The 22,218-nt window shown below is 41.5% G+C and overlaps 1 protein-coding gene across 3 annotated transcripts in view; it reads right to left on the bottom strand.

Annotated features, from left to right (window-relative positions):
- phactr3a (phosphatase and actin regulator 3a) overlaps positions 1 to 21,468 on the bottom strand; it is a 34,544-nt gene extending 13,076 nt beyond the window's left edge. The window contains exons 1-2 of one of the 3 annotated variants that reach the window (XM_042228137.1): positions 21,087 to 21,468; positions 779 to 940 (exon numbers count right to left, since the gene is read on the bottom strand). In XM_042228137.1, coding sequence (XP_042084071.1) covers positions 779 to 940; positions 21,087 to 21,189 — 265 coding nt within the window. In that variant the 5' untranslated portion in view covers positions 21,190 to 21,468. Of the gene's footprint in view, positions 1 to 778; positions 944 to 21,086 lie in introns of all 3 variants that reach the window. The other 2 variants (XM_005948300.2, XM_005948299.2) reach the window with 2 other exon arrangements.
- Between the last annotated feature and the right edge of the window lie 750 nt (positions 21,469 to 22,218).

Raw genomic sequence — 22,218 nt, forward strand, 5'->3', positions numbered from 1 at the left:
GCCAGGTCTCCCTTGAAAAAGAGGTTTTTAATCTCAATGGGATCTTCCTGGTTAAATAAAGGTTAATAAATTAATAAATAAATAAATAATTGTTGTAAGACCGGGATGTCTACATGACTGTAAGTGATTTGCTTTCATAAAGTGTTTATAATTGTAATGTCTGCCCTGAACTTTTAACTGGCCGCTGAAAAATTCTTGTCCGTATTATTAAAAAGAGACTTGAACAAATATTGAGAGTAATAAAAACTAAACTAAAATGAATGATTTTAAAAGATAGAAACTATAACTCTACTAACAAATCAATATATTCAATTATGAAAAAGTTTAAAATCCTTTCTCTTGTACAGCAGGCAAAATATTCCAGCCAGATGGCTACAAGTCTTTGGGGACTCTGGTAATATGTTTTCTAATAACAACATCTGATGTTTACCACTGTGACTAACTGAAATGTAAAAGTAAAAAATATGATGTAAAAAACAGGAGATTATTGATGTGAAACACTGAAACATAGTTTAAAACATTCAACTTTGATATGTGATGCAATGCAAGAAAAAATATTCTAATTGACATTATGTCACACCTACAGCTTTGCTCTTATAACAATCATCTGATTCAGTGAGAGTAAGATTAAAAGACATGTATCAGGACTTTCCTTAGTATGAACCATGTTGTGCTTCTCATCTATGTGGCTTAAATAAAAAAAATAAAAAATTATGCATGTTTTGCAGGTTTCATCGTGTACGAAACCTGGAAATACAAACACATGTTCTCATCTTACCTGTGGAACTCTGCTTGAGCTTCTCGTTTTTCTTTTTCCTCCACTTCCAGGGCTTGAAGATGCGCCCCAGGGTGGCCAGCTTGCTGTTACGTCGGATTGGCGGTGTGTGCACCCCAGTCACCAAGCAACCTGTCCTCAGCACCCTCTGCTGGTCCACCACATCTACTGCATGATGACAGAGGGTGGAGAGGTTTTACAGCAGGCGAAATGAGTTGAGGACAGAGTGGGTGGGGATTTGAAGGTGAATGAAACAGAAAAAAAGAAGGCAAAGAAAAGTCAAAGGGGAAAAGGGGTGGAGGTGAGAGATGAAACAGAGAGAGAGAGGGAAAGAGAGGAGCAAGGGCCCAATTAGTATGCTCACCTTAGTGAATAAACCATGATAGAGTCCAAGTGCTGTGAACAGATTGAATTAGAAAGACTAATTTGATCAAGGCACGCTCCCTGATGGCTGCTATTTCCCTGTGAATCCCCTCCCACCCAGCCGTACGTCATGCATCAAAATAAATCTCTCTCACAGTCCAAGATATGGCAAAATATGAAAGCACAGAGACACAGACAGCCTCACAAAACTACAAAAGAAGCATTTCCCCAAAGACCAACAGGTGTGCCAGTTTTGCTCTTTTCCCAAAAACAACAATAGTATCAGATGCCTTTTAACCACTCCTGTGCTTCATGTTGATATGTCACTTGTTGTATCTCACACTGTATGTATATACCTGCAAAATGTTCCATAATGTCCAAAATACAGCTGAGATGCAGTATATTATGTTTTTTGTTACTACCCAAAATACAGGCTTCTCCTAATTTAATTACATGTAAATTTTCCATGTAATTCTATAATACAAGTACAGTGTAAAATTTTACATTTTATAAGATATGGTCAAGTGAAATGAACTTGATTGGTGTACATTTGGTAGCACTGTTGCCTCATCTGGCCGTGGCCTTTCTGGGTGGAGTTCTCTCTAAGCACTCCAGCTTCCTCATGCAGTTAGTAGGATTGGGTCAATTGGTGTTTTTCTAAATTGACCAATAGGTGTGACTGTGAGTGTGAATGGTTTCTTTCTCTCTGTGTCAGCTCTGAGTCAGATTGGCGATCTGTCCAGGGTGTAACCCGCCTCTCACCCTATGGTAGCTGGGATATGCTCCAGCACCCCTCGCAACCCTGATAAGGAGAAAATGAATGAGAATGGATGGATGGTGTACATTCAATTTATACCAAGCACATTTTCCTTAAGATCGTTTATCTGGATAAATAAACCTTTGATTTTATATATTTCAGTTGCATTTTAAAAAAATGCTTCATTTGTATTTTGTACATCTGTATTTTGTCTTGATCGTCCTATAAAGACATGATACCTTAATACTATGTAGACTCTTGTCTGTTTACATTGTGTCTGAGGCTGGTGAACCATGTGCTTGTGTGTTTGTGTTGAGTTCTGCAAGCAAAAAATGATACTGAATGAAACAAACAAACAAACATCTCATTTTTAAAAGATAAAAAAAAACAGTTTTAGAAACAAATTAAAACATGTGGTAGCAATCGACACGGTCCATGACTGTAACGATTTATTTATTGTGATAAATGAGTTGTCCCTATTGACTGTGGCGCTCTGCGCATCCTTCTTAAAGGAAGTTTGTATTTTGAATGAACGGCGGCGGCTATGACTCATGTCTGGAAAAGTGTGGGTCTACAGATTCATGTGCGCATATTGCTGCTGGCTTGCCTGCAATTTTTTACAAAGAGAGCCAAGAAAGCAGAAATATGCTATATGTGCTACGTGTTTAAGAGCTACATGCGTCATTGTGACAAAAATGAAGCAATATCTGCCTTCGCAATGCCGGGAGCGTTGTTCAAACAATCAGCTGAGGAGGAGGCAAGGATTTGTGATAAAGGAGGTTTGGGGGGAAGAGGGGGGATTTGGAGAGTGGCTCAGGGTGTGATGTGGAGTACAGTGATGGAGGAGGGTGGATACAGCTGACTCTGTTTCAACCCTCTTTTTTTTTTTGCAGCCCTTGCTTCTTTCTTGAAGCACATGGGTAGGGAGAAGAAAGTGAAAAGCAGGCAGTGGTTGGGGGAAGGAAAATAGAAGAGGAGAGGCAAAATAAGGAGAATAAGAAGCAAGAGAAGACCAATAAAAAAAGAAAAAGAAGAGAAGGAGGTTAGAAAAACAGTAAAAGAACAAATTTAAAAACTGAACACTGACAGAACAGGGGTCGTAAAAAGGCAATGGTGAGGGACATATGAAAGAAGCAAATTTCTAGTTTGGCATCTTGTCCCTAAAAGTTCCTGGAAACAGGTCAGTTGACCATCCATCTCGGCGTCTCATCATCACCACTGTCACACATGCAGCGTTGCAAATGTGGTGCCACACGCAAAATCCAGGTCAAGCTGGAAGGAAACGCACCCAGTCGCTCAGAGAGAGAGAAAAAAAGCTTAAGAGAAGGAGAGGGGGAGTAGGAGGGGTATGTCTGCGTTAGGGGGAGAGTGTGTGTGTGTTTGAGGAGAGAGAAGAGAAGGGGAGAGGAGGTGGGGTCAGGCCCGCTGCTGTTGCTATGGCGACCACATCCAGATGCTGCCGCAGCAGTGGGTGCCGGGTGGACGGGGGAGGAGCGAGTCAGGCCGAAGCAGAGGAGAGGAGGAGAGAGAAGAGGGGAGAGGAGCCCCCTATACAGACACTGCCACATCTAAAGCCAGTGGCGGCACCCAGTGCATTGTGGGTAGATGGTGAAGCCACATGGAGGACGAGATGTGTCTGCATTTTGAAAGAGGGAAGGAGATGAGGGGAGGAGGAGAGAGGGGTGGTGGGGGGTGGGGATTCCAGGGAGAAGAAGAGGCGAAAAGAAGAGATGGGAGGGGGGAGAGGGGGGTCTGTTGCTATACGGAAGAGCTTGCAGTAGAACCCGGCCTCGTCCAATCACAGAGCAGCTATTTATAATGCATATCAAGTAACTGTTCATTTTTCATAGAGGGGGTGGTTATTCAGGGAAAATGACAGGAGTCTGGCGAAAGCGCGAGAATTAGGTGAAAACACATGCGTGCACGTTGAGATTTCCTTTATCCGCTGAATGGGAATGCATCGAAATGTGTGTCAGATAAGCATGAATGGACGACATGCACCGTGTGGGGATGATGCGCAATTTTAATTACTATGCTAATGTAAATAGGATTTATTAAATCCATGTGTCATGCTCATGCAGGGGACCAGTCAGTCGTTTGCTGTGCGCCTGCCTGCAACTTCAACGCGAGGCTGCACACAGTGTAATTCCAATCATGTGCCGGCATCTCATAAACCTCCTGACCTTAGGAGTACAGGTAAATATAACCTACAAATGGTAGACTCTAAACAGCATCAGTGAAGTCTGAACTCAGAAATGATTTAGGAGTGGGAAAAGGAAGGCAATATGATAATGTCACTTGGAAAGGAAACTAAAAAACAGTGCTTTAGTGTGCCACTGGGGACTACACCCCACTTAACCAGTTTGTCAGCACATTCTGGAGCAAAAGATATCACACACACACACACACACACACACACACACACACACACACACACACACACACACACACACACACACATCTCGATGTGTACACACACATAGAGTCCCTAGTTGAGAAGAACCAATTATTTTAAAATAGAAAGTAAAAAATTAAAGTGCAACTATAAATAAATCCCAAACATTTAATGTTATGCTCTCACACTGATAACCACGAAGCAAAAGAGCATCAGTGAGCAATAAATACAACTCTGAAGCTTTTTGTGAGCTATTGAATGAAACTGATTCATTCTGGGTAGTAAGATAATATCAATGACATAGTTTCGGCAGTGAGGTTACATGAGGCAAAGCCTTGCTTTGCTAAATACACCCGATCTGCTCACTCAGTGACACTGACACTGACACAAATCAAAATAGAAGTGCACTGCACAATTAAGGCAACAGTAACTAAGAATCAAACTGGGCCAATAATAGTTTGTGTTAATTCACTGCGTTACAGCTAAGACTGCTTATTTTACAGGCAGGTGTTTAAACCTGGAATGCCAATGCTGAAAAGGCCTTGAAGTGAGGGAGAAAATACGGTTTGTCCATCATGTTACAATTTTAAGTTACAACTCAAACAGCAAAATGTGTGTGTCTGATATTTGGGACACAATGTTGGTCCACACTACATCAGAATCAGAATTTTTTTTACCATGTATCCATCAGAAGATAGATACACTGTGCTCATAATTGGATATACGTGGTCAGCAACAATAACCAGGTCAGCTGTGACATTTAAATGATGCCCATTTTTGACCCAAAGTATGTCAAGATAATATCCCCGAACCCATTACACAACCACCACTAGCCTGAACCGTTCATTCAAGAAAGATAGATCCATGCTTTCATGTTGCTGACGGTAAATGCTGACACTACCATCTGAATGTTGCAGCAGAACTCGAGGCTCATCAGACCAGGCAACAAAAGGTATCCGGTAAGGTCATCTGCTACTGTAACATATCTGCAGCAGATGTGCTAAGGGTTCACTGCGTTGTGCATTCAGGGATGCTGTTCTGCATACCTTGGTTGTAAGTGGTTATTTTTGTTATATTTGCCTTCCTATAACCTCAAAGCAGTCTAGTCATTCTCCTTTGACCTCCAACATCAACAAGAAATTTTCACCCCGAGAACTGCTGCTCACTAGAATTTTTTTTCCTGTGTAAATCCCAGACATGGTTGTGCATGAAAATCCCAGTAGATCAGCAGCTTCTGAAACACTCAGACTAACCTGACTAGAACCAACAACATTCAAAGTCGCTTAAATCAAGTTTCTTCCCCATTTCTGATTCTCAATTATAACTTATACAGGTTGTCTTGACCATGTCTACATGCATAAATGCTCCTGCCATGTGACTGGCTGTTTAAATACTTGCACTAATGAGAAGCTAAACACGTGTGCTTAAAAAAGTGTCCTTTGAGTGTACAATACAATGACTAAAGGCCCAATACCTGCCCCACCAAATGCTATTTTAATTAGAAAAACTTGATAGTCTCCATTTTAGTATGTTAGCATGTTTATGATTGAAACATTATGACTCTCATTAGTACACTGCTCAAAATACTGTGAACATCTCAGAACCAAATCTTTAGCATTGGTTGTCACCACACAGCTATAATATATGTGAGCTTCACTGGCCTTATCACATACATCAAACCTCCCCCTTGGTGTCTATCATCCCTGCAGACCATACAGAGTCTCATTGTGAACGGACAGTGTGCCCTTGAATGGAGCACCTCCTTACCACGCCAGCTAACCTCATCGCTTTACCCCCCTGGCTTTACAACTGTGCTGCCATCTGTTTGTAGCCCCTCTGCCTCAGGGGCCCGGCCACAGTCAGGGCACACAGCTATCATCTCGCAGGGAGAAAGTGAGGAGCAGAAGGGCTGAAGCAACATACAATGACCAGAGTGTGAATGAGAGGGAAAGGCTGAGACCAAGAATGGCAGCGGTCAGCTATACTTAAAGAGGAAAAAAGGAAAGAATTATGAACATGTCCAGAAGATGACTCTATTCATGCTTCCCCAGGCATGCCACAGACAGATTAAAGCCTTATTTCTTAGCTCTCTTTATTCTAAGAAACATATTTTGCGTCTACATTGACCCCTGACTCAAAGGAAATGGCACAATGTGCAGATTTACAACATTAGTATCCTCCTGATTGACCTACAGCAGTACTAAATAATACATTTAGAAATGATCAAAACAGCATTCTTGTTTTGCCGATAGCTTCAACAGTGAGCACATTTTGCACCCCGACCACCACTAAGGACACAGAGGTCATGTCTTTGTTATCTTCTTTCCATGTTTGCCCTTTTTCATTTTTCATACAATACACTTCATTAGACATGACAGAGTCATCATTTCCGTAATGAAAGCCATATCTAAGAAGCAGTATTCTCATTTTTACCAACTAATAAATTTTTAGCATGTTTATGCTCTACTGATTGATCCATTTTAACCCTGGTAAATAAGTTCTGGCCTAAAGGTTTAATTAGATAAAAGCGTCAGTCTGACGCGTATGTGGTGTACTGTAACTTGTTTGGGAATATAACGTGTCTGGGGAAACGGGGTATGGTGGTGCAAAGCTGCAAAGGTCAAGTCTCTAGATCATCAAAGCAATTATAGCCAAAGTGTGAAACACCAGCGTGTGGGCATCAAGCGAGCGAAATGATGTCAGTGAGTCCAGGAGCCAATAGAAAATGCCCGAGGCCCTTCTTTATTACCATATGTTAGAGCTGAGAATGGGGACTGGTGGGTGGCTTTGCTTGTAAGCCGTTGCTGCATCATCAACAAGGAACTAAGAGTTTAGTTTATTTTCACTTTCTGATGAAAGGTTGCTCCTCTGTTTTCACTGTTTCTACTTCCATCTGTTTAGATTTACATGAGCGCTATCAGGCGCACAGATGTTAGACCGGGCACAAACGTACTGGCATTTTGGTGCTGATTGCTGTAAGGTTCCCTGTCGCGTCTGATTACCAGTGAGTATATGCTAATATCTGTGTGACATTATATTATAAAAAAAACCCCTTTAAATAAAGGTGCATTCCCTCAGTGTTAGGACTACTAAGCATAAACTCTGTCATATATCGTCTTTTCATTGTCCCACAGGAACCTTTGTCAAGTGTGAAAATAAAGACTCCTAGTGACATCATCAGGGTTATGTGGATTCAGCTTGGAGCTTCAAAAGCGATGTGTGTCAGTGATGCCTAGTTCATTTTAACAGTATCTGAGACTCTGCTGTGTAGCTGAGCATTTCAAATAAAATCAGTGTACACAGGGCTGAAAACTTTACTAAAATATTGTATCACTATAACACGCCTTTGAAACTGTGTCCCATGTTCTGAGAACACAAGCTAATGACACAACATACCCTGACAATCATCAAGCTTGAACATATTTGTTGTCACTGAAGAGTAAAGTTAGAGAGAATGTAGAAACTGCAACCCAAAAAAACAAACCAGGCTATCTTTGACTGTGAAAACCTCCATGTATCTATCGCATCCACCCAGTGGGCTGGAAATGTCCCTGCTAAAAGTGTGTTTCCTGTTGCCCACACAACAGGGGGAGCCTCAGAAAATTTCATGCCAACCTTCACTCCAGAGAACTACCAAATAAAGGAAGAGAACCCATCCAGGCATGCTTCACATTCATATTTAAGTTTTGGGCCACGTTCCCTATACCGATCCCAAGAAACGTCACTTCAGTGTTCAGAAAGCTTCCCTCCAATCACGTAATGGAAGTCTTGGTTCACCCTTTGCACCTTGGACTGCTCCTTCAGTCTACCACATTAATCTAACAAACTGGGAGATTCATATTGACTCCTTTAGCTCCTTTTACATCTTCATAAGAGCTGCTTGGAAAAGACTTTCCTCTTCACAGGGTGATTATTTAATTATAAAATTAAACTTCCCCTTCCTGCTGAATGCCTCAAATTCTCAGGCAGCCTTGCGTTTAGAAAAACTCGTGTTTAAAAAGATCACAGTTTCAGTACAGAGTGCGTCTCTCAAGTGCTTTACGCAAACTTGAACAATAACTTGAGTAATCGCTTACTCAATGATGTAACACTTTTCGCCACAAAAGTTTGGTGTGTCAGAGGAGGTGCAGTTAGTTAGCAACTCAAGCAGCAGACACAGGCGGGTGAACTTTATTGCCATTATTTCCACAGATTTGGGCTCTGTTCATGAAAATGTAATACAAAGCATGTCGAGTGTGTCATTGAGATGGAGAAGGAGAGCCCAAAGTTTTTCTGTCTGCACTTGCTGTTAGCCCGTCTCCGCTGGGCTCTCATTGCTCTGCTGGGAGGAGAGCACAAGCATGAAAGACAATGGGAGGTGCACAGAGGAACAGCACAATTCACCACTGTTAGCACTGTAATTTCCAAACACGTCCCACAGCAAGGATACACCTTGCATTCGGATCCCCTCGTGTGTGTGTGGGATGGTTTGGGCTTAAATGGAAAGCAGAGCAGGGAACCACAGTATACAATAGTGTGCCCAAAGCAGCAACTTTTCAAGGGAAGCACAAATCCGAATTAAACATACAACACTTCCTACCATGTTATTCATGGGAAAGCAGGTTTACATCCCATGTCCTGGACTTCATAAAGGGTTTTGCAGGCAAAGGATCAACAGTAGAAAAACAGCACTTTTTTGTGACGACAGATTGTGCAGACACGAGTCAATGCGCTAACTGTCCTGTAGCCCCATTTGCCATGGACATATGGACTACTTAAACAGGCCAGACATGTTCACATTTTTCATTATTCCAAGAGATAGCCATGTCAACAATCGTCTCATGCATGTTATGGAAAACTATTCAAGGGCACAAGATTCAATAAATGCATTGCCTTTTGGTTGTGAAGAGAGAGATGAGGGTATGAAATATGCACATTAAAATAATAATTAAACAGCAACCCTATAACCTTAGCAGATTAAACCTCTACTCCTTTCTTGGTTTTTGAGAAGATTTCATGGGTTGTTTTGTTTTGCAGGCTCACCATATAGAAAGATCGTTTCTAAATTTCCTATGATATAATACAAGAAGAAAAAAGCAGCATGGTTGTAGCAAAAAGTAATCAAATCTGCAGTACAGTCTGGTCAGAGAGTTGTATGGGACTGGCAGCATAGGAAAATTGTCAACAAAAGATTTTGTCCAGTTACTGAAACACATTCATTAGTGTGATCACACAAGCTTCACAGCAGTTGCTCTGTGCCACAGGGATGCTGTGGTGGTGTAAAAAAGGCATTACTGTATCTGGTAGCTAAAAAAGTTGTGGGCTCAATGACGAATCTGTGTTTATTAAGAAATTGCTAGAAGCCACTCAGTTATCAATAACAGCCAAGTCACCGTACTGGGCTGGCCACAGTTCTAATAGTAGTTTTAATGGGATTGGATTTGAGCTTTTGGCTTGCAAACTGTAGATGTATCCGATGATTACATTAAGTGGAATTTGTGCCTCAAACTGCACAATGTGCTTTCCTCATTAATGTGTCGCTGCAAAAAGTATATATATACAATTTTAAAAAAGAGGAAAGAAAGAAAAACTGGTAAAAAAACCAAAAACATGCTGGGCTTCTTTCCCAGCAGATCAAGGGCTCAGTTGAGTCAAAGCATTTGAGATCCAGGACAGACTTATCAGCACACAGAACACGGCTCTGCTCAGTTCAGCAGCCTGCTGCAATGCAAAGACTGGCTCTGTCCGTGGTGCTGAAACTCACCCTGGTGTAATACATCAGAGTCAAGTTTGAGATCTCTCGCCATTTGTCTTTTTGCATCATACTGTTTGACAGTTTGAATTCTTAGTCTGAAAATTAGTCACCGCTATCCCGTCAAAATCACTAACACTGTAACAAAAGTAGAAAGCCTTGTTTTCAGCTGTCACTCAACAAATGATTTCCTTTTTTTTTTCTTATTTAATCAGTTTGCCAGAATAAACGCCTGCCAGTTGACTAACCGATTAAACCTTTCTGCGTCATAGATGGAAATGACAGTTTTGCGAGACTCATCAGTCAATAATGACAACAATTATGATCACGCATAAGCGCTAAACTATAAACTGCTCATGCTGCTTTGGGCTGCTGATATTTTCATTCATGATGACGATTGGCTAGGAAATGTGTAACTGTGGGCTTTGGAAATTTCTAGAAGGTAGACGTTTAAGGCATGACGTCTACTGTCACTATCAGCTAGATTACATGTCATCGTAGTTACGTCTACATTTAGATGGCTTCCCAATGCGAGGGTGCAGACCTGAGCGGCTTCTGAAGTAGTTAATTTACACACTCCAAAAAGTTGTCACAGTACGGAATAGAAAATAGTAAATATGTTGGATTTTGACTGCGTGACGAGTGTCACTTATATATACGGCTTTGCTCAAAGTCACAGGGTGCAGTTTCTGAACTTCAAACCTTTTCAAAATAACCAAAACTTGAATTTACCTCAATCCCTGACAGATAACCTCAGTATAAATAAATGTGTGAAACTTTTTGTTCACTCGAACTCAAAACAGAGTATAAATGGGATCTTCTTTAGCTTTAGCCCAATTTAAAACAAATTATAAAGACTAATCACTGACTTATGAAACTTTCATTTTGTGTTTCATCTGGTATGTTTATGTGTTTGTATTAAAGCCCATCACAGAAATGAGGTAAAGTTCAACATCGTGGTATTAAAAAGTGACAAACGGAAAAGCAAGTAACCTGTGAACCAAAGTACCAAAGTGGATAAACATACAGTCAGACTCTCTAACCTCCACTCGCTTTTTTTATACTCACTCACTGTCTGACTGACAGCACAATGAAATGCTTTAATTCAATTTCTTTTTATGACTGTATTCCTTCTAGTACAGTTATCTGATCTGGCTATGCATTTAATTTACCATCTCCTGAGTGGCCCTGGCAGAGAGTGTTCAATAATGCTGTACTGTAAGTGGCTATCAAACAGCCTCAAACCACTTTCCCTCCTCTCTGTGGTGGTTCAATGTCTGTCACTTTGCCATAACATCATACCTCCATTGTGTTAGGTACACGAGCTTTACCTACTTTTAGTTTATCTTTGTACTTCCCTACTCCATCACATGTGCTTAGTTTCTTCCTGCTTTCTGTGCTTCTCTGTCACAGACAAGAGCTTTTTTGTGTTGTTGACGGGGCCCAGGACTCGCCTCTTCTCACTTCACTGATCTCAGACTGAGTCTGGCAAATTTGATAGGGAAGAAAGAAGCTGGGGATATGAGCAGGTGTGACGGGTGCAATGCATGACTTTATGTCTGCGTGTGTGTAAGAGAGAGAGGGGGCTCTGATGTGAATGCTGCCAATTCAGTGATGCTGAAACAAGCCAGACAAGACTTTATAGAGCAGCTTTCTTTTTTGTGTCATCCAGTGTTACTTAAAAGGGACACCCTAACAATTTAATCACTCACTTCCTGACATGGCTGACAACAGTGTGAGACAGACTTTTAAAAGAACAGATCTGACTGATGAGTAGTTCAATAGATCTTCACTTTTATCCTCTATCAGGGGTGACGCATGTCCACGTTACTACTACTGATCATTCCCCAAAGCAGAGAAGTTTCAAGTTCACCACATCAATCAATTATCAATTGATGAGACAATATAAACATTTATAAAGCCTTAAACCCGACACTCCTCTTATTTTGTGTCGTTAATATAAATGTTTTTAGGTTTTCAATGGCTTCTCACACTAAACAATCAACTTTATATTTGCCATTGTGGGCTCAGGGAAGCAACAATGACAATGATTTTTAGTGTTTTGTTAAATTTTATTCATTTAAAAAAAATGATTGAAAAATAGATTAAGATCAGTGATGAGAACCATTAGCCGCAGTCCTGAAGAAAGATGAAACCTAAATTACATTTTTGATTTTCGAGCTTGATAACTGAACATACTGGCAAAGAGTTTCCAGACAAGTAACTGTAACTAGATTTAATAAATTCTGTCAAAAGCTTTTGAAGTCTTTGCAAGTTCATTTTTATGTTTGTCAAAATGAACATTTAACTAAAAGGAACAGTTCAATTAACTAAATTGGCTTAAACATCTGAGGTAATTATCAATGAGGAAAATGATAGAGGAAAAAAATCTGGCATATCAGCATTCTTGGTTTAACTGCATCACTTTAGGGTCTGTATAGGATCTGTGGAATGCTGTAGAGGTCTTCCAGCCAGAGCCACACAGTCACTGCCTGCAACTGGTCTCTTACAGCCTATCCATCATCTCGCTGTGGCCATTTTGCAATTAGGATAACATCTTGGCTTTCTTTCAATAAAAGCTGCCACCTCCTCCTTTCTTTCTCTCTCCTCCATCTCCTCTCTGCCTCACTAGTTTAGCCTCCTTCTCCTTTTCTCCCCAGCATTTTTTTTCCGTTTTTCTGCTTTCTTGCGAAATGTATTTCCACTGCTCCACAGAGTCGATGCCAAAAGGAGTTCTCTCTCTTAGATTTTTTACCCTTCACAACATAGTGCATGCAACTTCCTGAACTCAATTTAACCCCGGCCTTTAGAGGCTTAATAGCTCCATTACATGCTGCCTTTACCCTGGGGTCTCTGATAGGTGCGCAGGGCTTTTCGACTCTTTGTTCTCCAAAGGGTGACTGTCTTTTCTAGCACACACTGTGATTTTTTTTCTTTCCACGTCTGCGCAAACCTGCTACCTCTTCTGCAAATGAATGCATACATGGATTGACTTGCCAAAAAAAACACACATGCGCACGGGTGTCAGCCGTAGCAACACATGGCCCAAACAACAGCCGCACTAACACATGGCTCAAACATTGTCAAATGCCTAATCTGCTCCCGCATCCACAGGGAGCATGCATGATGTAGGACTTCTGCTGCTGTCGTCATTTAATGTGCTCCATTTTCGGGGGGAAATGGCAGACTGTAAAGGCATCTACGGAGAGCAGAGCTCAACAAAGGATCTGCATGCAACATATCTCCTTAGCTCACCACTCAGCAGTTGTGGATCCTAAATGTGACAGAATTGTTAGCACAGTGTTCATTTTGGTTCCAAATGAAGAAAGGACTTTCTTTTCTTTTACATAAGGCTAACATGACTTTTTTGTGGCCCAATTTGGTTTGAAGGAGAAAAAGCAATGAATTTAGTTGGTATACTGTGATGACTTGGTATAAGCATGAGATCCCATCATCACCGTTTTTTAACACGAAGAGACTAAATGACTAATAGACTTCTCAGTTTTTTAAGCGGCAGTGTTGAGTGATATGATACCTAGGGATGGGAATTGAGAACCGGTTCTTGGCAGCCATTATTGACATTACTTTTATTTTTATCTTACACATGGACAAGAGCGTGATGGTAAAGTGTAAACTGCATCTAGGACAGAAACAGCTGCATTATGTTGCTAACCAACGTCAGCACTTCACAAGCACTTGCACAGACAGCATGCTAACACTAAGCTAGCCAAACAGCAAGCTAAGACTAAGCTAGCCAAGAACCCAGAGTGCTGATAAAGCTCAGTAAAGGCTGACCCCAGCCCAGCAACCAGACCCTGAACTTTAACAGGTAATAAACTCATGCTTCAGTAGAATCACTGTGGCAATTGTTTTAAAGTGTCTTTTTGCTGGTTTTCATCTTTGCTTTTTGCTGTCAGCTTTGTGTTCTACTAAGAGAAAGATCACGTGTGTGTCCTTGTTGGGATAGGGATTTGTGTTGAGTTACTTTCTTGAGTAATGACCCCAACACTGATCACAACAAAGAGGGGAAATACCTGCGCAAATATCAGACCACACAGCATACATTAATGTGAACAGATGTAATGTCTTTGATATTCTGCTTAGAGATTGTGTTGACTCTCAAAGCCGAGCTAATGATATCCCAAAGTGACTCTGATAACGGAGTCGCAATCACTAAATTCTTATGAATTCCCATCCTTAATGATACCCAATACTAAATGTTAATGATAGTAATTCATGATAGTAAGAATCATTATTTTAATTTTAAAACTGGTGGAAAAGATTTGAATATTTGAAGCCCATGGTTTCTACAGTGACTGTGCTGAGAGCCTGAGAGTTTTCTGTGTTTAAGGCAGCAAAGCTTTTTTTCCCCCCTCCATAGGGATTTATAGTGAAATCTTTGTGAGGGCCACAGGTCTTCGGATTTCTGATGTACAAAGTTTCTTTCAACAGGTGGATGTTGCCACTGTAAGTAAAAAATAGCTCCCGACTTTGATGTTCCCACATCTGATCTTTACTTTATGCTCAGTGCAGTCTGGTTGAAATTTTCCCGTGGTTTTATTTACACAAATTTGATGCCATTAGATCCATGTCAGTTGAATTATTATTTGACAAAGATGGATCTCAAGAACCGCTATCATTCTGTAGATGTTTCTTTGAAAATCTAATTATGTCTCATTCTTTGAATGGATTTACTTTGCCAAATGGATCATCATGGCCTTGCCGTATTGGTCCATTTGATCGACCTTTGTTGTTATTATTTATTTTATTTTATTTTCAGTTGTTACAGACGGGACAGACATGACTGAGGGATAGGAAAGGGAGAAAGAAAGATGAAGGAAAAGAAAAACAGAAGGGAAGAGGGACAGTGAGAAAGGGCACTTAAAAAGAGAAAGAAGAGAAAAAAATCTCCTGAATCACCTGTTGAGAGAAAAAGAAGAGAAAACAAGCAAAAAAAAACAAAAAACAGAGCAACATACTAAACACAACACCATCACGTTAATCTAGCTAAGTGTAAACAGCAGTAAATACTAAATATTGAATGTTGTTGTGTAGCAAGCAGGACCGACAGCGCACAATGTGCTTGGAAATAGCAGCCAATAAAGGTGTAGTTTATGTCTATGAACAGTGAACACCCGTGTGCACACCTGTGTGGATCAGCGCGCTTGTATTCAAAAGGTTTCCCCATGTAATGGTCTGCTAGAGGATGTAGAGAGCCATAGCCCCGTCCCCCAGGGCATGAAGCAGGCATGGAGGAGATCCAGGCCCCAGACATCCAGAGGCCCCAGAGTGCGAGAGCCCAAGGAGGACCACCGGAGGGGCATCCGTGCCACCCTCATGGGAAGAGCTGAGGAGAGCCCCAGATGAGGGGTCACCCAGTAGCCACGGAGCAGAAGCCAGAGGGGGCTGCAGTGGCGTGCCCGCCGGCTCTGCCCCCTTTGCCCCAGAAGAGGCCTGACCGAGCAACAGGCACCAGGCCCCGCCAAGTAGTCACCAGGAGTGAGTTGGTACATACCTGAGTGCCCAGCCCCGGACACCAAGAACCACCAACACAACCCCTGAGGGCATCAGTTACCGGCAGGGAGTGTGGTGAGGGGAGATAGGCCTTTGGAGGGCCTGGGAGTTCCCAGAGAGGTGGAGTGTAAGACCCGACCTGACATATAGACACAGACAAACAGGCACACACAGACACAAACATGCATTCCCACCCTCATGCACACTCAGCACTCACCCAACGTAGGGATAGACATACATGGACACTGTACACACAATCACACTCCCCAAACAAACTCTATACCCCAGGTCCAGGTACCCTCGCCCCTGGAGGGGGAAACGGCACCTAGACCCAGGAGATGTTACCCTTTCCCCCGGGGTGGAGGCAAGCAGACCGCCCCAGGCTCCGCAGCAGCAGGGAGGCCCCGCATCCCAGATCCCAATCGGACGGCCAACACCTCCTCCCAGCCCCCCCCCCCCCCCCCCCCCCCCCCCCCCCCCCCCCCCCCCCCCCCCCCCGCCCCGCCACAATAGACAGAGGTGGTCGTTAGTTTTCATTTTACTCAAGACAAATTCTTCCCTTTTTATTGTGGAATGTTAACTTTTTTTTGTGCAGCCAAATGATGCTTGACCCTTTCCCCTGAGCTCATTTCACTTGTATTTGGCATGTTGCAGTTGCCTATGACTAACTTGTTCTGAAGTAATTTATAGAAAATGAAAAGCCAGTTACGCTCAAGTTCACACAAGTGCCCCTAGCAGAGTAGTTCATCACATTAACAGTGGACATGATCCATTAGGTCTGACAATCAGAAATGTCTGAACATTTTACACACAAAGGATAAGTTAGCCTTGAGGGTTCAGAACTTGGCATGTTAGCATGTTACTGTGACAATACATACATATATATATATATATATATATATATATGACATGTGGGCACTAACAGTGCACCCCTGGCTCCTGGGTGAAAGTCTGACTCAATATTTGTTGAGATTCATATTTTTCTGAATATGACAAATACCTTTTATGGCAACCAGAACGCTCCTCTCAACTTGACATTAGATGTACTTTTTCTCTTGGCCTCTGAAGGGACCTCTGTGCATCGTGGAGGGAAGAATGAATAGCTCTCCAGTGGCTACTACTAACAGGTAGCCTTGACTGACTCACAGTCCCTTAAGGCTCACCGTGATGAATGAGTCGTGACTTCAGCGTGAATTACAGCTTTCCTGGCTGAGTCTGATAAAGTTGCAGGTTCTAAACAAAGAGCAAATCTATATACAATATGTTCTCGTTGTTCATCCAGATCTCTAAAATTGTTTATGTCAGCCATACGTGTGCATGTAGCTTGATAGATCCTCGGGTTTTACAGTTTTCAACTTGACCGCAGCTAAAAAACAAACAAATAAACAAACAAAAATCAAAAATGAGAGACCAGTATTGAGCTGCATGTGCATGATGAAGTTTATGTCCTGTTTAAATTAAAAGTCTCCAAAAAAACCAACCACATGAATAAAAACTCGAGGTTGTGTTTTGCATACTGGCGACCTATCTAAGCACAGACAGCATGGTGTCACGGGCTAAACTGTAACAGAGGGATCGTTTTCTGTTTTCTCACTTGTATCCACTTCACGGTCACCGTCGCTCTCTCTTTTGTTTTAACCACTTAACACGTACGACCCGCAGCAGAATACAACAACTTCACACCCTTTTCTCTGCACTCTTGAGGATGTTGACAATCACTCGGTGGGGAAAAAATAGACTCACAGGAAGACAGAATGTGTGGCTGTAATGGCATCACATACCGCTGAGCGCCTGCCTCTTAATCTGTCTTAAATGAAAACTGCAATTTCAAACAGTTTAATTTACAGTTAATTACTCGGAATAGAAAATAATTATAAAACTGCCCCAGATACTGGTGGAGTTTTGCTCATCACAAAACCTGTCAACACGGGCAAGCCCAACAACTCGTCCCAACAACTTGATGAACTGCCAGTAGTTTGGATTGATAGCTAGATAGTTACTGTGTGCAGTGTAATTATCTGTTTAGAGTCAGCGCCAGTTGAAGGCCACACCAAATGCTGTGCCACATCCAGCGTTTCTTTATCTCCCTCTTCCACACCATCAAGATACTTGACTGCCTCATTACAGTTGAACGAAAACCATTCTTCAAATGTGCCGCCTGCCAGCACCGGGTTGTCTCCTTTTAAGAGTGCCTTTTAAACTTCTAAGGAGTCCATGTTCTTGCATCTTTAACCCTCTCTTCACCTGAAAATGTCCTGAAAAAGTTCCTTTTTTTTAATTGAAGCAGGGCTGTTTCTTAAGGTAGGGTCATATATAATATATCTCTGTTTGTTACGTAATTACAGTTTCTTTATTCCGCCGCAACTCGCTGAAATCTGAAACTGGGTCTTAAACCATTGTTATGTAAGGAATTCCTGTGGCACTAATACCTTTTTGTTTACATTATTACTTTCAAACAATGTTGTGTTAATTGCGGGAACATTATATAAGACCTGCTGACTCATAATTTCCCATATTTGCTCACCAAGCCCTGAATGTAAGAGGGATTATGTACGACACAGCGCTCGGGTTTGGGGTGAGTCATTGTCATGGCTCAATATCAGCTTCCGCAGGGTTTGACATATCGTCTTGTTCATTAGGCAGGTCCCCGCCTTTTACCTGAATTCTTCAGTTGTTCTTTTTTTTTTGACAGATCTGAGAGGATTATTCTTGTACCAGTAAGACCAGGGGAGAATGATAAAACAAAACGAGAGAAAAAAAACACAGATCAGCAGGTACTTGTTGGATAAGTCGTCATGTGAGCGGAGCCCAGAAGTGGTCTTGAGCAATGTGGTCTATAGCTGCAGGTGGGGAGGGGTTGCAAGTGAAAGTGATTTCATCATGAATTATTACAGTCTTTTGCCAAAGGATGGTGTTTAGTGAAGGGGCAGTTGGCCATCTTTATAAAGTGTTGCAACTAATCAATGAAATGTCAAACAAACTGAGAAATTATTTAAAAGATTAAAAATATCTGAATATATTTTTTTATTTTTAGAATTTACTGTGGATATATGACGTGATTTCTTCATGAGGAGGATATTCTTCTTTTCTGTGTTTTGTAACTTTGTGAACTGAATTTAACAGTCTGAAGATAACTACTTTGGAAACTGTAATGTGCATTGTATTCTATGTAATAAAAAAGTGAAACTTAATCAATAATAGAAATAGTCTCTAACTGCAGATTTATGTGCACTATAAATCTGCTTGTGCTGATATTTGTGTGATTCAACTCATCTCCACTGTTTCTCCAGCTTTGCATCTTTCTACAGGGGAAAAGAATTATTTTGAGGAACGAAGCCATAGGGATAACCCTGCTTGGACAAGCTCCCTGTCCGCAAAGCGTCAAGGTGTCCTCTCCACACCATTACCTTGGTCGACATTCTGCAATGACTAAGTGGAACTTTGAGCGAAAGTGACATTTTATTAGCAGGGGAATCTAAGGGCTCCTTGTCCAAATGAACTGATTAAACGTGTTTATACTGCTGCTCCTGTTCCTGGACTTATGTTCCTGTAACTCTGAATCATTCTTGTAAATCTGCTGTTCAAAGAGGTTGCCTTAATTTAGATAAACTCCCAACAGAGCAATGCAATGTCACTCTCTGCGCTTTATTAAAAGACAGTAGGATTTGCATCGTTGGACACTTGCAATGTGACCGATCGACTTGCCCTTCTCTGAGAGGGTGAGTCTGTATTGTAGTATTACTGCAGCCTCATTCAAAAAGGAAACACTACTCTGATTTTCTGAGATGGTCAGCTGTAACTGTTGTCTCTATTGACTCTCCTCCCAGTATTGAGTAAGTGTATGAACACATTGTAAGCCTCTGCAGCTGCGAGATCTACTGTATTGGGAGGAGAAAAAAAAGGCAGTCTTTGCCAAAGGATTACTTTGGCAAAGACTAGTGCCCCAGACATTAGTGCAGTGGTGATCCACGCAGAGAAGGGGTGGGCGATGCTGTGTACTTTGGGCCACCAGACACCGATATTGTCTTTGCTGTTACAACTGTATTTACTCCGTCTTTCATGTAGCATACTCGTGTCTGAAACTGTGATGCAGTTGTGCATACTCCAGGGATGTAGGCTGACGTTCAGCGTTCCCTGACAGCTTTAGCTCTCATCACTGGCCTGGCTGATCCGCCAAACTGCTGCGTTGTTTATTCAGGTGTGTCAAAGACCCAGTGTGACATCATCACATTCACCTACGTGTGAATTAAATCATCCCTGGGAGGGTTGAATTCAGCAAGGCTCCATTATAAACGTGCTATGGCCAGTTGATGAGTGCAGGCAGGTGTGATTTTGGAAATGTGAAAAAGCGAGTCTCGTTAGTGATAAGTTGAAAGGTGAACTACTCTGCTTTTTTTTTCTGAATCATTCAGTCAAGCATTCATGTGCGTAAAACTCGCCATGTGTGGGTGTAAGCAATGACTCTTTCTAAACCCACACAGTATGACCATAAATAGTCTCACTTACGTAAAAAAAAAAAGAAAGAAAATAAATCAGTGTATTTCAGGTGAATGCATAGGCTACTAGTTCTTCCAGCACACTAACAACCAAATTCACTTCCAGGAGCTCACCAGAGGAGAGCACGGCATGAGTGCTCCCTGGTGTTCTGTCATTAATGAAAGTTTAATTCATTATCCTCTTCCATAAAGCAGAAAGATGAGTAACATTAGATGACTAACCCACAGAGAAACAAACAAGGACACCATATTGGAAAGATCACCTGAAGGATCAATAACTGGCCAGTCCGATTGTACCAGTACAAGGCTGTGATGATAAGTTGGGTACATTTCCACCTATAGCCTATATCACGTGGATTGTCGGCTATTGATCACAGCAGTGATCAGTTCGGTATGGGGTGGGGATTCAGTGCTGTCAATACAGGGACAGAGCTCTAGGCATAGGCCTACAATAAGAGAAGCATGTGCTTTTCTTTCTTTCTTTTTTAATGCAACACGTCAAAACATGAATCCCTCCATGGATCTCTCTTAATAACAACGATATAGCAGTGGATCAGACAGGACAACACATTCGTTAAGCTTGGATCATGGACCACACATGCATGCAGATTTTGTGATGCTAAATAGCATGGGTTCACTATAAAGGGGCTGGGATAGCATGGAAGGGAATATATAGGCAATAGAGTGAAAGTTGCACACGGTAATATCACATTAAACGGCCAACACGCGGATTCCCAAATACTACTTGCATCCATATCAGCCAAAAGGGCTACAGGCGTCTTTGTAAGGCGCAAATCTGGTGGGGAATGCAGCCATTCACAGACGCTGAGATGGCATTCGTCTTCAACATGCAGCTCCACGATTCAGCGTTACAGTCATATTCTACATCCAGTGTCGGGAGCATATGCGCTAATTGTGCCTTAGTGTTCTGATATCCCACTAAGCAAACAAGGAGGTCTGCAACGCCAAAGAAGCGGCAACCTTAGAAAAATAAAATAAAAATAAAAACTCGCATATGGAGCGGATGAATGTAGACAAAATAACGCCTATCTTACCTGTGCCGTGAGCCAACTCGATGCCCGGTTCGGTGAGTATGTTCGGGTCACTTTGAGATCTGCCTCGTTGCAGACAGCCGTCTAGTCCATCCGATGTAGCCATGGGGAGGCAGCGCAGGAATCCTAAATAAAATATTAAAAACCCAACCGGAGGCAGGCAAGGTCAGGAGGAAAGCAGCGAGCGAGAGTAGATTTAATTCGCTCTGACAACAGCCGCTTTGAGCACCTAACAGGGAGCCATGGCTGAGCCGAAATTCCGTGTGTGTTTGTGTATGTGCGTGTATGTGCGTGTGTGTGTGTGTGTGTGCGTGTGAGTCTGGGCTGTGTGCGCGATGATGTGTGGATGAGGGAGGGGTGATTTGCCCCCGATGATGCCAACGGGTTGATGATGCCCATCCCTGTCCAGCAACGCGACCAAATATTCAACAGAGCACCATGCTTATTCGCACACCGATAACCTGAATTTATGGCCTTTATTAATTATTAATGTAGCTTTTTTATGAGTTTTGGCAACACACCAGTAGCACCATTTATTCAGGGTCTATAAGGTTTAATATATTTGCAAGCAGCATTGGTAATGCTGTAAAATGACAGATTAAGATGGGCAGACGTTTGATAGGCTAAATTAATTGAGAATTTTCAGGCCTGTAATTGTTTAATTGGTTACAATTCACAAATTGACATATGACACATTATGTGCATTTACTGTAGTTTACATTTATCTATGGATTCATTTATTGTCTTCACATGGATATAAATATAATTTATCTAATCTACATATAAATTATAATTTGCCATACCGCTTCCATACCGCCTTCACATGTAACTGATCGCTTTTAAAATGTATTTCTTTATTTTATTTTAGAATTTGCTTAAAATAATATATATACATATATATATATACATGTATATATATATAATATAATATATAATATATAATATAGATATATATATATAGATATATATTAGATATATATATATATAGATATATATATATATATATATATATAGATATAGATATATAGATATTATATAGATATAATATATATATAAATATATATATTAAATCAAAGCAGCCTCGTGTCAGTGCCAAGAATGACTCCATATGGAAGCAGCTCATTGGCTGATTCTA

The sequence above is a fragment of the Haplochromis burtoni genome, unplaced genomic scaffold, assembly GCF_018398535.1.
Source record: "Haplochromis burtoni strain Fernald_Lab_line unplaced genomic scaffold, NCSU_Asbu1 Contig_306, whole genome shotgun sequence".
NCBI classification, from domain to species: Eukaryota; Metazoa; Chordata; class Actinopteri; order Cichliformes; family Cichlidae; genus Haplochromis; species Haplochromis burtoni.